The 16,283-nt window shown below is 37.7% G+C and overlaps 1 protein-coding gene across 2 annotated transcripts; it reads right to left on the bottom strand.

The window, feature by feature from the left end:
* Positions 1-3,461: 3,461 nt before the first annotated feature.
* Positions 3,462-15,575, bottom strand: LOC141444037 (uncharacterized). 2 transcript variants are annotated; one of them, XM_074109483.1, is made up of 9 exons: positions 15,241-15,572; positions 13,933-14,959; positions 11,431-12,207; positions 10,149-10,300; positions 7,347-7,484; positions 7,010-7,256; positions 6,459-6,724; positions 5,505-5,687; positions 3,462-5,132 (listed from the first exon to the last, which is right to left on the bottom strand). In XM_074109483.1, the coding sequence occupies exons 2-9, from the start codon at positions 14,792-14,794 to the stop codon at positions 5,046-5,048; spliced, it is 2,712 nt and encodes a 903-aa protein (XP_073965584.1). In that variant the 5' UTR covers positions 14,795-14,959; positions 15,241-15,572; the 3' UTR covers positions 3,462-5,045. The 2 variants fall into 2 exon arrangements, with proteins under 2 accessions (XP_073965584.1, XP_073965580.1); XM_074109479.1 differs by having other exon boundaries at positions 11,431-14,959; positions 15,241-15,575.
* Positions 15,576-16,283: the final 708 nt, after the last annotated feature.

Raw genomic sequence — 16,283 nt, 5'->3', positions numbered from 1 at the left:
TTTGGGGTGGTTAAACGTCTGTATGCAGTAATCCCCATGTGGTATTTGATGAAAACCAAATTAAATGCTCCTATGGTGGATATTATCTTACTCATTCTTGGCTACGCAACTAAGCGCATTTCTGGTGCAAAAAGGTCCAAGTTAAATCTGGTTCAATTGTGGTAAATGAAAAAAAACTTTCTTAAAATTGCCATTTATTGAGGATTTCTTATATATAAGAATGATGTAAAATCAAAACGACCTAGACCTGTGATTCTATCCATTCTAAGCAAATAAATAAAGTTCTCCAACTTTATACTGACAGAAAATGTTATTTATACAAATCTATTAACTATTTACTACCTACCTGTATCTATATCTGCGTTATATTAACCTATACAACCTAATGCAATTATACAAAATATCTTTTCATAGTGTACTTATTCGTAAGTAGAAATATAATATCGTCACATTTTGTTCACGTGTAAATAAATAAGGACAAATTTAAGCGTTCCGAAATTTATAAATTAAAAACAATACACTTAACATTCATTGGGACAACACAGTGGAGTCATTTTAGAAAAATGGGCGATTTTCAAAATCTTCGAATTTTTAAAAACGATCTAATCATAACGCGGGGGGCGGGGATCGTAGGAAGCATTTATTTGGCGCTTTTACCGCGCCTCAAAATAAATATATTTTACAGTCGAAAAAAATCTTAGAAATTAAATATTTTTTGTAAAATAAGTTTTGAGGTTCCTTGTAAATCTTTCTGTAGGTATATGCTACAGAAAGAATCACAAATTTGCTACCATCAAGTTTCAATCAAAACAATATCTATCTATGTAAAAAATCAAATAAAAAGGACTTGCGATTTTAAACGTATGTTGGCACATAATTATTGCTTTGCTTTTAATAGTGTATGAAAAAGCTGAAGGAATTTCTAAGGATTATTTATTATATAATGCGTATAATTAAATAAAACATAAAGTGCTTTAAATATGCATGTGCCATGACAACTTACGCCGTAAAAAATATTAAAAAATGACAAAAAAAAATGTTTTTTATTTGCTAAAATGTTGTCTTTTTACAAAACAAAAGAAAGCTTTCATATTTTTACCTTAAAAAATCATCGAAAAGTTTTGATCGGTCCTTAATGTTATTTGAACATCATTAATCCCCAACTAAATCAAAGATCATACCGCCAATATATAGGTTTCATGTGAAAAATTATAATATTCATAATGAATGGCTTAATTTGGACAGTATTTATACGAAAAAGAGTCACTCTTTAAAGCTTCTCCACTCTAGGATAAAGGCCGCTTCCGGAATGTAATAAAATAATTTTTAAAAATACCGCTGTCTCCTTGTACCTATTTAGATGTACATTTGAAAATCACGCTTCGACATACTACTTGTGAATTTTGTGCTGGTTGTGTACTTAAGTTTCTCAAGGTGTCTTCAAATTATGTATTTCGAAATATTTCAGCAGACACTTAGGTGGATTAGTTTGTAAGAATACTATTGTATGTTTTTCAAGTTTTTATTATTGAGGTTGTCAAATATTGTACCGTGTATTGTTGTTGTGTACCGCGTCAAAGACTTTGAATAAAAATCTTCTTATATTGCGCTAATGTATGTTGGCGCGTAACTTCTGAACCACGGCACCGAATTAGTTTTTTTTTGTGTTCGTTCTTTTCAGGACAAGGTTTGTGCGTAACAAAATTAAAAAAAAATCTGGAACAGCTAGTTTCAATAAAAAAAAACCTGTCCAGGAATGTTCATCACTATCAATACAATAATATTCCCGAATATTTTAAGACACCCTGTAGTTGAAATAATATGCCAATGAGCAATCAATCTCGTTTCTTCTGACTTTTATATGGGGAAAAATTCAGTGACATTCAGTTTGTCAGCAAATTTTACATTGGCACTGACATTACAACTGCCGAGTAAGTGAATCATCTCGCTCTTTCGCTTAATATGTGTGCGCGACGATACAATCTATCTATTGTCTCTATACAGTATGTGTAAAGTCTGCATAGGTAGCAAAACTAACTGTAACATGTGCGCGTCCCTTTCTTACTGTCTCCATGATGGACTTGATAGATCAGAGCTGCTACGACAGTCTTTCCTACGATCAACTTATTGAGTGAGGGATTCGCACAAAGACAAATCTAGTCGCGGTTACTTATGCCAGCCGTGCTGTTAACGGACCGGAGTGTGTAAAAGCAGTAACACTTGGTTTTGTAAGAGTTCGCTATTAAAAATGTGAGGAAAATACAGTCGAAAAAATTACTTATTTGCTATTTGATCTGTTATTTTTGTTGATTCCAGAGAGGTTGATTGGTACAAAATTCAACGACTATTGTCTGTTCACCGACAGTTCTGTTGTGAAAATATAAAAATCAGGGGAACTTATTGTAACAAATGCAGCCCGCCAGTTCTTTTTATCGATAATAACAATATTTTTAAACAGTTATTAAGTGTAAAAAACAGGAAACTACACGCGAGCATTCGAACGACACACTCAAAGCCAATGTCAAGTGAAATATACCAATTTATATGGCCTCGTTTTTTTTGTAAAAATGAATTGAAATATTATTTTCATCACACTTAAACAGTGTCGTAACATGCAGGCTACCTTGATTGCAACCCCCCAAATAAAACCCTCGACCTTAATGTGCTTGTCATGAAACCCGTGGTCGGTAAATACACATTTTCTTGTCATGAAGCCCAAGGTCGGTAAGTGAGTCAATGTGCGTACTTGTACTGCTGCGCCGTGCCGCGTGCCCGTGGCCCGTGCGCGCGCTCCTGCAGCAGGACTACTACATGGACCACATGCACACGCACGTTGCGGCGCATGCCGAGGGAGGTAGAGGGCGGCGCTACCAAGAGCACAGCCTAAGGTATCGCCAATATTTGGAACAATTATTTTTTTTCTTCAACAAATATAAAATTTTACTTGCAAATGTGATGAAAAACATTGTATGTCGCACGGGCGGTACTAGAATTACGAACATCGACTCATTAAAGCCCTCAGTCTTCGACTTCGGGCTTCTAATAGACTCTCGTTCGTAATTCCTTATTTACCGCCCTTAAGACACAATGTACTATTCGGCAAACCATACGTTTGGTGAGATTAATAGGTTCCGTACCTTGGTCTGTTTTATTTAAAACTGTTTTACGTACGTATGTGTCGTTGTATGGCGACATTTGACAAACTGATAGCTGTCAATACAACCATTTTAGGGTTCCAGTGGTAAAATAAAAAAAGGTAAATAAATTTTTTTAGGGTGCCTCCCATAGACGTAAAGTGGGGGTGATTTTTTTTCTCGATTAACCCTATATTGTGGGGTATCGTTGGATAGGTTAGACATTTTTTCTATTCAGTGATCTGTTTGCGAAATATTCAGAAAGGGCAATTGAGCTTGAGAATGGTAGTATTATTTTACAAGAAGCGGCTTTGCTTGAGAAGTAGTTTAGAAGTAAATAGCAGCCTAAGGTATAAAATATACCTAAACTTGGAAGATTCAGTACACAATACGAAATCCTTAGTAAAATATTTGATTTTTTCGTAATGGCTACGGAACCCTATCCTGGGCGTGTACGACTCGCTGTTGGCTGGTTTTTTTTCTTGAAATTAATTTACATTAACTTTTTTTAAATTAAACAGACCAAGGCACAAAACCTATTAACCTCACCAACGTGCGGTTTGTCGAAATAAAGTTTCAATTTATTTTTACAAAAAAACGGCAAGTGAAAAAAAATCTATCTACAGGAGTGACATAAGTCTACTATCGATAAAAAAAATAACATAGATAGACCATTCTAGAAAACTTAAGGTACCCAACTCAGTTCGCACGCGGTGTCAAGTGACGTCCGTTAGACACTTTGCGATAAACACGTTGAGCGCCGTGTCACTCACCGGTGAATGACGTGGCGTTCAACGTTTAAACAACAGTCGCTATTCCGGGACGTCAAATTATTAATATTATTATCAACTCTCGGTGAACAGACTGTACATAACAAATTGTCAATAGCAATTTTTCATACCAAAACTATACTCGTCTACCTGTAGTAATCTAAGTTATATACATGGAATTTAAAATAGTGTATACATACAGTACGTATTTTATAAAAGGCCTAGTGTACTTAGGTGGTTAAAAATCCGTTTGTACAAATAAACACAATGGACAAATACTGAACGGTTATATAGCATTATAAATGTATTTAAACAATGACACATGCAAAAATTAAGTCAACTCAATGTCTGCAAAGAATTATCTATTTTTTCCGGAATTATCGCTAAACTTAAGACTATTTCAGCGTCCAAGAATTTTGGCACTAGCATTGAAATGTTAATCAGTTTAGTAACGTGATAAAACATATGGAAATTACTGCGAATTTGTAATAAGATAAAATAAGCAGTCGACCTGATAGACAACATTTTGCTATCCGATTTCATTTTTATTTGCATAATGAATTAGCTCTATCTAATGAAAAGATATTTTTTTAGTTCTAGAAATAGATGTTTTGGGGTTGTATCTTGTTCTTTCTTCATTCGTTAGTATCACAGAATTTGTCGAACGCAATGTACCATATTGATAATGTGCATTTAGTGTCCAGTGTGGTTATTTGCCGCATGAAAATATAGTTCACGGTACAATATTTACAACATCAATAAGGCTGCATTGGTAACTGAATTGATTGGCTGCCAACTGTTCATATAATCACGATTTAGGCCTCAAACATATCGAATAGAATAGCTAACAATGCAAAAAATATTAATATCGCATAAAACATGGCACCGGAGCGTTCAAAACTGGTACATACTAAGTAACAGCCTATAAAAATTGCCGAGAATTCCCGAATTACAACTAAACCTAGGTATGTGATGTATAAAACACCGAAGATCCTGTCCCAGTCAAATGAGTTAAATGCTATAAGGAGTAACAGAAAATTACATACAGGCGTTCGGTACGTATTCGACAGCTAGAAAAGAAAAGGACAGTCCGAATGACGCGTAACAGTGGACACTGTACAAATATTATTTATTGCTAACGTTATATCATTTGCCGAGACATCGCGTGTCGCATTTTGCGCTCCCAGGACTCCGCTTCAGCCCACGAATGCCGCACGTCACGGAACAACTGGAAAATACAAGAAAAATTCATACATACGAGTATCATTGCGATTTATTTTACTTTAGATCCATATTTTTTTCAATACCAAAAAACACAAATATAATAAAGACTTGGTATCCATTGGCCCACACGCACCTCTAAATTGTTCGGAATTTACGTGGGATATCACATTAGAAATTTTACAAGAGCTTTTCGTGGAGAAAAATGCATGGGTACTGCAGCCCCAGGCCCTCTCATTCTGAAGGAAGACTTCAAGTATTATTATATACATATAGTCAGCATATGATGACGAATCGAACAATTTGAAGTGTTTAGGGTCCGGTTCAGTAGCCTTAATTGCATCAAGGAAAGTCGAAAAATTTCAAACTTGAAACATACCTGTGATAACCAAACTTCGTCGGCGAGCAACTCGTTAAGTATAAGGGTGGTGTCTTTGCTTGGGTTCTGCATGCGCTTGCCGGCCACTCGCTTACTGCACTCCGCATACATTAGGTACTTCTGATGGGATATCCTAGAGTAGAGTTGCACCCGGCCGCAACACGTCGCGCAGACTAGGAATTCCTAGAAGCAAGACAATTTGCGCTTGAACAAAGTGAAAATATCAAGGTTTCCAAAATATAAAATGATTACGGTCTTACTCTTTAAATTCAAATAGAAATCTGTTTTAACTACAGATGAGAAACGGATTTTTTTAACTTATACTCATTATAATAAAAAAAAGTAATGAACTTTGGGAATAACATTTTCCTATAGTATCTTATAAAATAGGACTGCAATGACTTTTTATACTACATAATTGATTTTGCGATCATCATAATCATTCATCGAAATATGGGTACAAATATAGTTTAAAGCGCTTCAGTTATATTCACATTATTTGTCAGGTGGTTTCAAATAGCATAAGAATAATGATTCTTTTAAAAACGATTAAAGATGATATATTTAGGTAATTGGTAGACTTTAAGGACGCAAGGCAATTTTCTTCATAATAAAAATAAGCGCTCCTGAAAAAACACTCTAATATTGTGTCTACTCTAATTTAGTGCGTTCAATCAATTTGAATTTTTAATTAGTATTTACCTGTGTATTAATCACGAGTTCATGACGATCGATAGGTAGGTACCTACGTATTTCAATGTCAATTTACGGTCAAGATGCGGCCGAGTACCAATGTGACTGCTCCCCTGATAATTTAATTCATTTCTACATATAGCATCAAAGTATGATGTAATCACAACTTAACGACGACGACATATTTTTTTATTACAGTGGCGTGTCAGCAATGTCAGTTAAAAGTATCATTAAAAAAAAAAAGCTAAGATTTGTCACTACCTTCTCATAGGCAAGTCTAGCGTCAGGCTGCACGGGTTCCAGCGTGCCAGGGTTATAAGGTTGTCCATAGAGCAGTAGCCGTGCCACCGCAGGCCGCGAGCAAGCGCGACACGTGCCCGCACCCCCCGCCACACTCAGCCCCGGCCACGTCGCCACGGCCGAGTCTAAAGCCCGAGCCCCGCCGCCTCCGCCGCCGGATGAAACTCGCGCACGCATCGTTTCTGTCACCTCGTCGACTGTCTTTACATTAGAGAGGAAGTATTCATCTGAGGACATTAAAATAAAGGTTATAACGTAGCTGTTGTGAACTTAGAGGTACAACCTGGTAGTTTCCAGTCAAGGGTCAGTAAGCCACATCTAAATAAACTTTATGGAAGGACGTCTAGCTCATTCAACGTTTTATCACTTTGTCGCTCAGTATGTCCCTTCTGGTTGAGATTTTAAAGGTCTCACTAAGCGACAAGCAAGATTATCAAAAATGGTGCTACCCACAATCATAAACATTATTATTTGTTGATCTGTTCTTAGTCAGTAATTTTTAATATTATTACCTTGTTCCTGAAATATTTCCGTCAGAAAGTTAGGGTCTAGCGCGTGAGATATCAAAGTTTGTATGTAAACTTCAAAATTCTCCTGGTACATCTGTGTTTCTAGCATCCTCTTTTCGATAAAATTGCAATCGTCAAAAGGCAATTCACTTCGCACTAACTCAACTATTGTCTCTAAGTGTGATTGAGACCTGACTTTAACAGGTACTTGGGTGTACAATTTTTTGTTTTCTGGGTTCCATGCAGCATACTGTAAAATTAATGATTATTTTATGTTATTACACATTTTGATTACTTAATTCCATTTCGAATCGAGACAGTGATACTTGAGAATACTTACTGTTGAAATATTCCGATATAGAACTTTACCATTGTCATCGAAAGGTTCATACTTTTGTAACAGTGTCTTGCCATCTACCCTCCAAATAGCCGGCCACATTTCCGTTAGCTCACTTTTTATTGCAACAAACTCTCCAGACTACACAAAACAAAACAGAACGGTAAATGCCACTAGAACGGTAACATACATTTTATCGTGGACGTCAAGTATTTGCCCTTTTCGCACACGCGTATCATTTTGAAAGAGATATTATGTATAACCTTACCGTAAAAACCCTAACACGTCTGAGACAAGTCTAAAATGACCGTTATCTCTATGAACAGATCATAATCATAGTAAAAGAGGACAAGTAGGTCCACTCCGACCATTTAGGAGACTTAACTGCCTACTCCGGTGCGGACGCTTAGGGTTGTCGACGTCTATTTTAGATTAATTACCTACCGGCAAATAATTTTCGTACGAAAATTAACTTAAAATTGTTTAAATGTCTGTGTCTAGAGAAACCAGACAGATTCTATGCCGTTATATTATTATTATTATACTAAATTTAAAAATATTATTTTAAATTCGCCGTAATGGTGATGGCGATGATATACATACTACTCATGTTTACCTACACATAATACTATAACTGTATTGTTTATGGGTAGGTAGGTATCTATTATTTTTTTATGTGTCCTTGCACGAAACGTGTAATCACTACACATATATACCACTAATTTACAACTATGCCTTGGTTAGGCATGCTCACACATGCTTTGAATTTTGACAAAATAAGAGCGTTGACAGGCTACTAGAGTTGCCAAAAGCATGTGAGTGGCTAATACAAAAAATACGTAAGTACCTACGAGTACGCGAACGCAAAAGGTGATCATCTCGCGAAGCGAGCGCAAGGCAAACAAGCTAAAATCGAAACGTACGGCACCGACGGCAGCGCAAGCCTTGACTAAAGAAAACTTAATCCTCCTTAAATTATCAGTTTGTGCGTGCGGCGGGTGCGTGCTTGCCGGTGCCTACCGGCGCGCAGACATTTAAGCCGCGCGATGTACTTTTGTTCGTAGTGAGCCTACTTGTCCGTTGTAGTTTACGCATTGTAGTAAAAAGGATTAGTACGAACTAGCTGTTTGCCGCAGCTTCGTTTGTGAAGAATACGTTTATTTGCCATCGTGTGGCAACTACGGAATTATCAGGGATAACTCAGGGACTGTATGGCAATTTTCATCCAAATCTGTTCAGGTATGTTAGCGTGAAAGTGTAACATACACATATAAAATTTTCAAAAAACCAATTTTCGAGTTTATTATATCTAACAGGATATCCGCGACAAGAGCTTTGTTTTATAGTTCACTAGCCCTTCGAAATCAGGCCGTTGAATTGGAATGCCGGGATTCTACTCAATTCTCTTGAGAAATCTCAAAAATTATATGCTGATATCCTTCTTTAAAGTTCATGTCCCGTTTTTAGACGTAGCAGTTCACATTGCGGGATTTTACACGCTTACATCACATCCCGATCCCGTGGGAAAAGAGGAAAAAAAAATGATCCAATTCCGTCCATTCGTTTTACACATAAAACAGTAACTAATGCACACTCATAAATTTTTGCATTTATAATAATTGGGTCAATCTTGAGGTCCCGGGTTCGAATCCCGGTCGGGGCAGATGCAGTATGAATAATACGAATGTTTGTTCTCAGGTCTTGGATGTTTAATATGTATCCAAGTATGTATTTATCTACTTATGTAAGTATGTTTATCCGTTGCCTAGTGTCCATAGTACAAGCTTTGCTTAGTTTGGGACTAGGTCAATTGGTGTCAAGTGTCCCATGATATTTATATTTATTTATTTGTTATTCTGTGACCCAGGAGACATCAGTGATACGCTTGCTTAGAAAAATGTTTGCAATGTATAATAGTAGCATGCTTAGGAGATGAGCCACGAAACTGTCACAACTCCTAACTTTTAGTGGATTTGTACCCCATAAAATAATACTTTTAATAAGTGACCCAGGAGACATCAGTGATATTCTTGCTTAGAAAAATGTTTGCAATGTATAATAGTAGCATGCTTAGGAGATGATGTGTGGATATAAAATAATACTTTTAATAAGTGACTCAGTGATACGCTTGCTTAGAAAAATGTTTGCAATGTATAATAGTAGCATGCTTAGGAGATGAGCCACGAAGCACTGTCACAACTCCTAACTTTTAGTGGATTTGTACATAAAATAATACTTTTATACTCCTAGCAATGTTTAATAGTAGCATGCTAAGGAGATGAGCCACGAAGCACTGTCACAACTCCTAACTTTTAGTGGATTTGTACCCCATAAAATAATACTTTTAATAAGTGACCCAGGAGACATCAGTGATATTCTTGCTTAGAAAAATGTTTGCAATGTATAATAGTAGCATGCTTAGGAGATGAACCACGAAGGACTGTCACAACTAACTTTTAGTGGATTTGCGCCCCATAAAATAATACTTTTAATAAGTGACCCAGGAGACATCAGTGATATGCTTGCTTAGAAAAATGTTTGCAATGTATAATAGTAGCATGCTTAGGAGATGAGCCACGAAGGACTGTCACAACTCCCTAACTTTTAGTGGATTTGTACACCATAAAATAATACCTTTAATAAGTGACCAGCTACACTAAAAAGTTGATTGACCCAAATAGTACAATGAAAAAGGAGTGCGTTTTGAAGTTTAGTAACAGTTAGTGCATTTTGTGTAAACGTCCAACATAAATGATATTTAAATTATGATCAATAATGATAGTATGCAACATAAAATGATCATACCTGATAGGGCATTTCCTCAATCGGTCTAGAATTATCAAGCTGGCCGGTGTTGATTTGTTGATGCGATTTAATGTGATGTAACTTCCTGTTCGAATTACTGTCATTGTCCGCTGCCCCATAGCTTCCATAACCCAAATTTGCGCCATGTGCCACTAAAATTTTGAATGGACTTTTATTTTCATATTGCATTAAATATTAAATTTGAAAATATAAGTGTTTTACCTTTTGATCTTGCGTTACTAAATGCATTTCCACTCAATCGCAATAATTGCAAATGCAATAAAACTGAATACAATGATGCATATCAGTTGCTTTGCGTGTGTAATAAAGGTAGGAGGGGTAGGAGAGGATTGCCAAGATGAGCAGTATCATCAGAGTGATAACATGTACATCGACTGCCATAGTAACCAGCAACAGTTAAAATAACTTAGAAATTTAACATAATTAATGGCAAGTGTTATCCTACACAATATAAGTTACAAATGTACATGTTATCCCTATTTGGCGAAGAGAGGGGTGCTACCAGGAATAATTATACACTAAAATTATTTAACACATCGTAGCATTATACTCGTGTTTATTTTATGTTTTCTCCTATTATACAAAAGTATTTACATAATAATTGAGAATTGTGCATAAACAAATAACAATTAAATAGAAATACAAAAACTTAGTTCAGGACATGGCCTTTCTAATACATTATCTTGCACTTATTTTTAGCTGTCAATCTATTATGCAATTCATTTCATTCTTATAATAAAATCACTTTCAGCTAACAGCAAAGAATATGCATACACTAGTTGTAAGTACCAACTAAAGTCAAATACTTTAAAATACAATACATTGTTTAATATAATATATACAACAGACACCCACTGGTATTAATTCCATAAAAAAATATACGACGATTTTGGAATTATTAATGGTAGCACCCCTTCAGTAGCGAGTATGACAAGAGTCACAAATTCTACAATTTACAAGAAAATGGCACTAATAATGTGTCATTAAATAACAATTCGAGTGAAATCTTGTTACAGACTAACCCTAAAAATATCGACTCTACTAAGATACACGCAATCGCTTTATAGAAATTATTTACAATTTTAATAATCATAGATTTTATTTAATAAAATGTACAGTATGTATCACAGTTAAAATGTAACAAGTTTTCACGACCTCCCGCCATACGGCAGTTAGCTTGCTCCTGTCATACAAGCTTCAGGGCTAGCTCTTCACCATCGCGCTCTACTTCTCAAGTGGAAATCTAGTAAATTGAACGCACCTTCGTCGGGCTGGTGTTGGTAATAGTACTGGTGCTGCGGCGCCGCCTGCAGCGACGCCGGCGGCGGCGCAGGGGCTCGTGGCTTCTTAGGCGCGGCCGGCTGAGGGGCCACCGCCGCGGACGGCGTCGGCTTGTTCATCGCGGCCCGCCCCTTCTTGCCCTTGTCGTTCAAGGGCGTACTGGGCACGTTCAGCACCGGTTTATTTAACCTTCTCGCTTCCTCCTCTGCGTCGTAACTGGTCTCCTCACCACCATCATATTTACGTTTTCTGTCCTTATTCATATAGTACCGGGGATCGTCCAACTCTACGCCTTTCGCTTGCGAGCTGAGCAGATTTGATGACGCGCCTTGTATCTGGTTAGCACCCATTAAGGCTGCCGAGCTCATACTCGGTGTGGAACTCATTGCGGGGTTCGTCAAAGACATCCCAGAGTTTATTACGTTCGCAGACATCGCGCCATTAGCACTCTGCGTGGAACTTCCGTCACATTGACTTTTAGGGTGGTCATTATGAGGATATAATTTATTGTTTGTATTGCTATTGGTGTTAGTTCGAGACCAAGTCGACTTTCTTGCGCCTCTGCCGGCCGGCGGGGGAGAGGTATCACGCTCTCCTTGTAAGAATTTTAAATAAGAAGCCATGAAACCTGATCCAGGGCCCGTGACAGGCACATTGAATTTTTTTTCCATTATTTTTGAAGTAGCGTCTTGTGAAGTGCTGTTAAGGTTCTGCTGCTGAGAAGAGGGTGCTACCGAAGATGCATTTGCCCGTTGTTCTGCAAGGAAACCAAGTTCTTCTTCTATATTAGGCACTACCACCTTAGGCTGTTCCTCTTCACGAGTTTCAGGTGTTGAAAAAGATGACGAGGAAGCCGAAGGTGGAGTCTCACTAAATGACGATAATGGTGTTAACTCCACTGAGGACTGGAAATCAGGATGGGGTCCTAAGTGAAAAGGCGGGAAGTAAGTTAGTGCGTGTCCGTGCTGCATGGCGAGTGCTTGGTGTTGGTTAAAGTTTGTGGCGTGAAGGGATGCTTGTGAACCAAATGCGGAAGTACCAGGAAACATTTTTGGTGGAGGTGGTGGAAGGTTCCACCTCTCAAAATCAAAGTAGGTACCATTTTGTTGTTGACTACTAGTGGAGCTATGGGCAGGTGGTGGAATTCTGTTTGCCAAATAATCAGCCATTACGGCATTTGATATCTCATTCATATTATGAGATACTGGTTTTTCTGTACTTTTTCTGCGAGGTGTAATCTTAGCAGGAGTAGATGAAATAGGAGTTACATTCTTACTAGATTTAACATCTTGTAATTGACAACTTTGTTGTAAGCTTTGCAAATTTTTTACAATGCTCATAGGGTCACCACGGCAGCTGGATAAATCTTGTAAAGCTACATTATTACTATCAAAATAAGTATGTTTATTATCAGATAAGCTTAAAGATCTCTGACTTGTATTTTGAGGCTGAGATACAGATTCATCATTATGAGTATTACTTTCAGATAATGCATTATTACTATAATTATTACTGTTACTACTACTTGAATACTTTCTTGCTGCTTGACGATCACTTTCCCAACAACTTTGTCCTTGAGTGGAAGTTTGATTTTGAGTACGCTCATAGCGATTTTCTGAGTATGTTTTACTTTGTTCAATGCCTAATGCCCTAGTTATGACTGAAGGATAAGCTACTTGACTATTTTGAGATGGTGGCCGTGAGACTGAAGCATCTAAGGGTGAACGCGGCGCAGCCGCATTTACTTTGCTGTAATGATCTCCATGCTGCTGAGGCGAGTTTACAGAGTTCATAGGGCTATGATACATAGGATATGCAGGACTAGACACATGACCGAGGGGAGAAGTTTGTGCAGGTGCCTGTAAGGGACTTGGTCTCCTCGGGGCCACCACATTACAATCTGGCCCATTTTGTGAGCTGCTACTTGAGTAGCCAGTATCCGTACTAGAACTACTCTTAGCTCTGACATGATAATCTGACTCAACATTATTGCCACTTTGATAATGCCTAAAACTAGAACTTTGATTAGATGAATATTGAGAGCCACCAATTCTGTTTGATTTTGAAGTGGTTGCTCCAGTACTACTATTGTAACTGAGTCTACCTGGTGCATCCATAATGGAGTAACTTATAGGGGATGATTGGGGCTGAAGTTTTTCATTGGATTCACAACTCTTTCTTTGTTCAGTACTTATCTCTGGATATATCTTACTTTGTGCCTTAGTCTGTACTTGAGGGGGCTTGGTAGTGGGTGAAAGAAAGCTGCTTGTGCTGTTGGAAGATTGACGAGGAGACTTTTCACTGGTGGTGTTTTTGGGAGACTGGGAATTGTAAATGGAAGCAGAGGATCTGGAAGTTGTGCTGGAGGAGGATCGGTAATCTTTGCTGGGAGTGGACGAGGAAGAGGTCACTGCTGGAGTTGACACAATACACGATTGTTGTGAATGGGCAGTTGAACTTGCAGAACCTGAATAAGACTTACTTCCAGCATAGTCCTGAGACGAAAGTTGTCCACTCTTTGCACTGCTCGAACTGTATGAGTTATCAGTCTGATTTCCAAATGTTGAAGGAGATTGAAAAAATGTTGATGATGAAGTTGAAGAAGCCGGTTGCTTGGATGCAGTGGCTGGTGAACCTGACCTATTACTTTGTTTACCGGCACTGGAAATCTGAGAGTTAAGGTGGTTATTAAGAGTCTGCGCAGCAGCAAAATGTGCATTAAAATTATCATAAGTTGCTGAGGCCTTTGTTGTAGCAGGACTTGGCGATGACGGCACAACACTTTCATGGGGTAATATTCCAAAGGGACTTGGAAGTTGGTTATTTCCCTGCCAACTAAGTCCACCAGCTCCCCCAGGTGTTGTAGGTTGATCAAAGAATGATGCTGTTCCTTGTGCTGCTAGTGTCTGATGAGAATAATTCTCTCTTAAAGAGGAAAGTTCTGTTTCAACTGAAGATTGTTTTGATGCAACTGCTGCTTGAGCTGCCTGAGCAATCACTTGTCGATGCTGAGCTTGGAGGGAAGAACTATAATGTGCAGGTTTTGGGTTTGCATGATGAAACAGTGGAGAAAACACTGCATCATACCCAACAGCAGGGGGAGAAAGAAACCCTCCAGGATTAAAAGGTGAAGCTGTTGATGAACCCAGTTGCCCCGCCAGCGATGCTGTGGTGTGCGCCGCTTGTAACAACAGTTGGCTAGTTGTGGAGGGCACTGACTGACCACCGAGTCCTGAACCGCCACTTGCGAGGTGGTGATGAAAGTCCCCACTTGCAGCACCGGCCTGAACCCCTGCTAATCGATTGTAGGAAGCATATGCTGACCATGGTCCTACTGGATCCATTACCACCTCCGTGTTGTTATGTTTAGTGTCAATGTATGCAATATGTCAGTAGAAGTCCACACTCTCATCCATAGTTTGTAATGCACATCTAATGTATCCTTACTACCACTAAATTGGAGCACTTGAAGTCATGATGTACATTCAATCTTCACTTAAACAAAACCCCTGAAAATAAAAAAAAACATTTACAGAATACAGAATATTAATTATGAGATGTTCTATGTAGCTGTTATTAGAATATCTAAGTTAATCTTGCTGAATTTAAAGGAATCATGTTTTGTGTTGAATTAACTACTGGATATTAAAGAACCAAGAACATATTAATCAAGTTGTGAAATAAAAATAATTCCGCCGCTACGCCGCGGAAGCGTCAATATGTAGGAACAATAGAGAAGGGTTTTTACAAATGGGCATGAATGAGTGTGCATATGACTAAAGAAACCTACCATCGCCTTTATTTCCAGCAAGCATTTATCAATGTGCTTTCGGAGGACGCTCACACAACAGATAACATCATAAATATGGCCTCGAGTGCTCGTTGCGACGGGTTTTGATCTATTGTGTAAAGCCACTTGGATTTTTCAATGCTTTCAACTGTTCACTTTGTATATTACACTTTGCAACAAATCATCCTCCTTTTGTATAACAGTAACAACGTTTCAGATTACCAATTACTTTATTTACAACTAGAAATAAGACAACGTTTCGCCTTTCACATTAATCGCCGCCATTTTACTTGTGAACGAACATACGAACGTCGAACGACCGCACAGCACAACAAGCCAGGCAGCGCCATCTATAACATAACCTCAAGAAAGGAACAAAAGTTTTACTGAAAATACACTGATTACACTGTTTGATTTCTCGCTTTCAATAATTTACGCAATAAAATTGTATCGTTAACATGCAAAGCTTCAATTAGTACAGCGTGCAATACATAGAAACGATTATATTGCAAGTTCGAATTGCAAATCAATATTTTTAAAAAACAAATTGTATTGGCGCCACTTTGCGTTGCGTTTAGTAATTGCATCGTGAAGGATACTCAAATTATAAATGAACACCTTGATTAGATTATTAATTAACTTAGTATATTAAAGTATACTAATTTTAGATTAGATTATCAATTTATTAATCTATTCTATTTATATTTATACTGTTTATCATGTTGGCAGATTTGATTTACTTATTTTTATGTATTTTTGAGCGTATTCAGATTATCCGATCCGATATTGGATCATATTTCATACTTTTCTACTTGCCCAGATATCGTATCGGCGTCCGATACCGATGTCGGATCGGATAATCAGATTATGAACCAGCCTTTATAATTATTGTGATTGTGTTGTTTTCCATTTCCATTGTATCCTACTAATAACACTAGTTAGTTTTATTTTGATAAACCCACGGGATCGGGATGAATTCAGGAAACCTCAACCGCTAAGTCATACGACGTAAATAATAAACCACAATGTCATCTTTGGGAATT

Source organism: Choristoneura fumiferana, chromosome 2 (assembly GCF_025370935.1).
Source record: "Choristoneura fumiferana chromosome 2, NRCan_CFum_1, whole genome shotgun sequence".
In the NCBI taxonomy this organism is placed as follows: domain Eukaryota; kingdom Metazoa; phylum Arthropoda; class Insecta; order Lepidoptera; family Tortricidae; genus Choristoneura; species Choristoneura fumiferana.
This window is presented reverse-complemented; position numbering and strand designations above follow the sequence as displayed.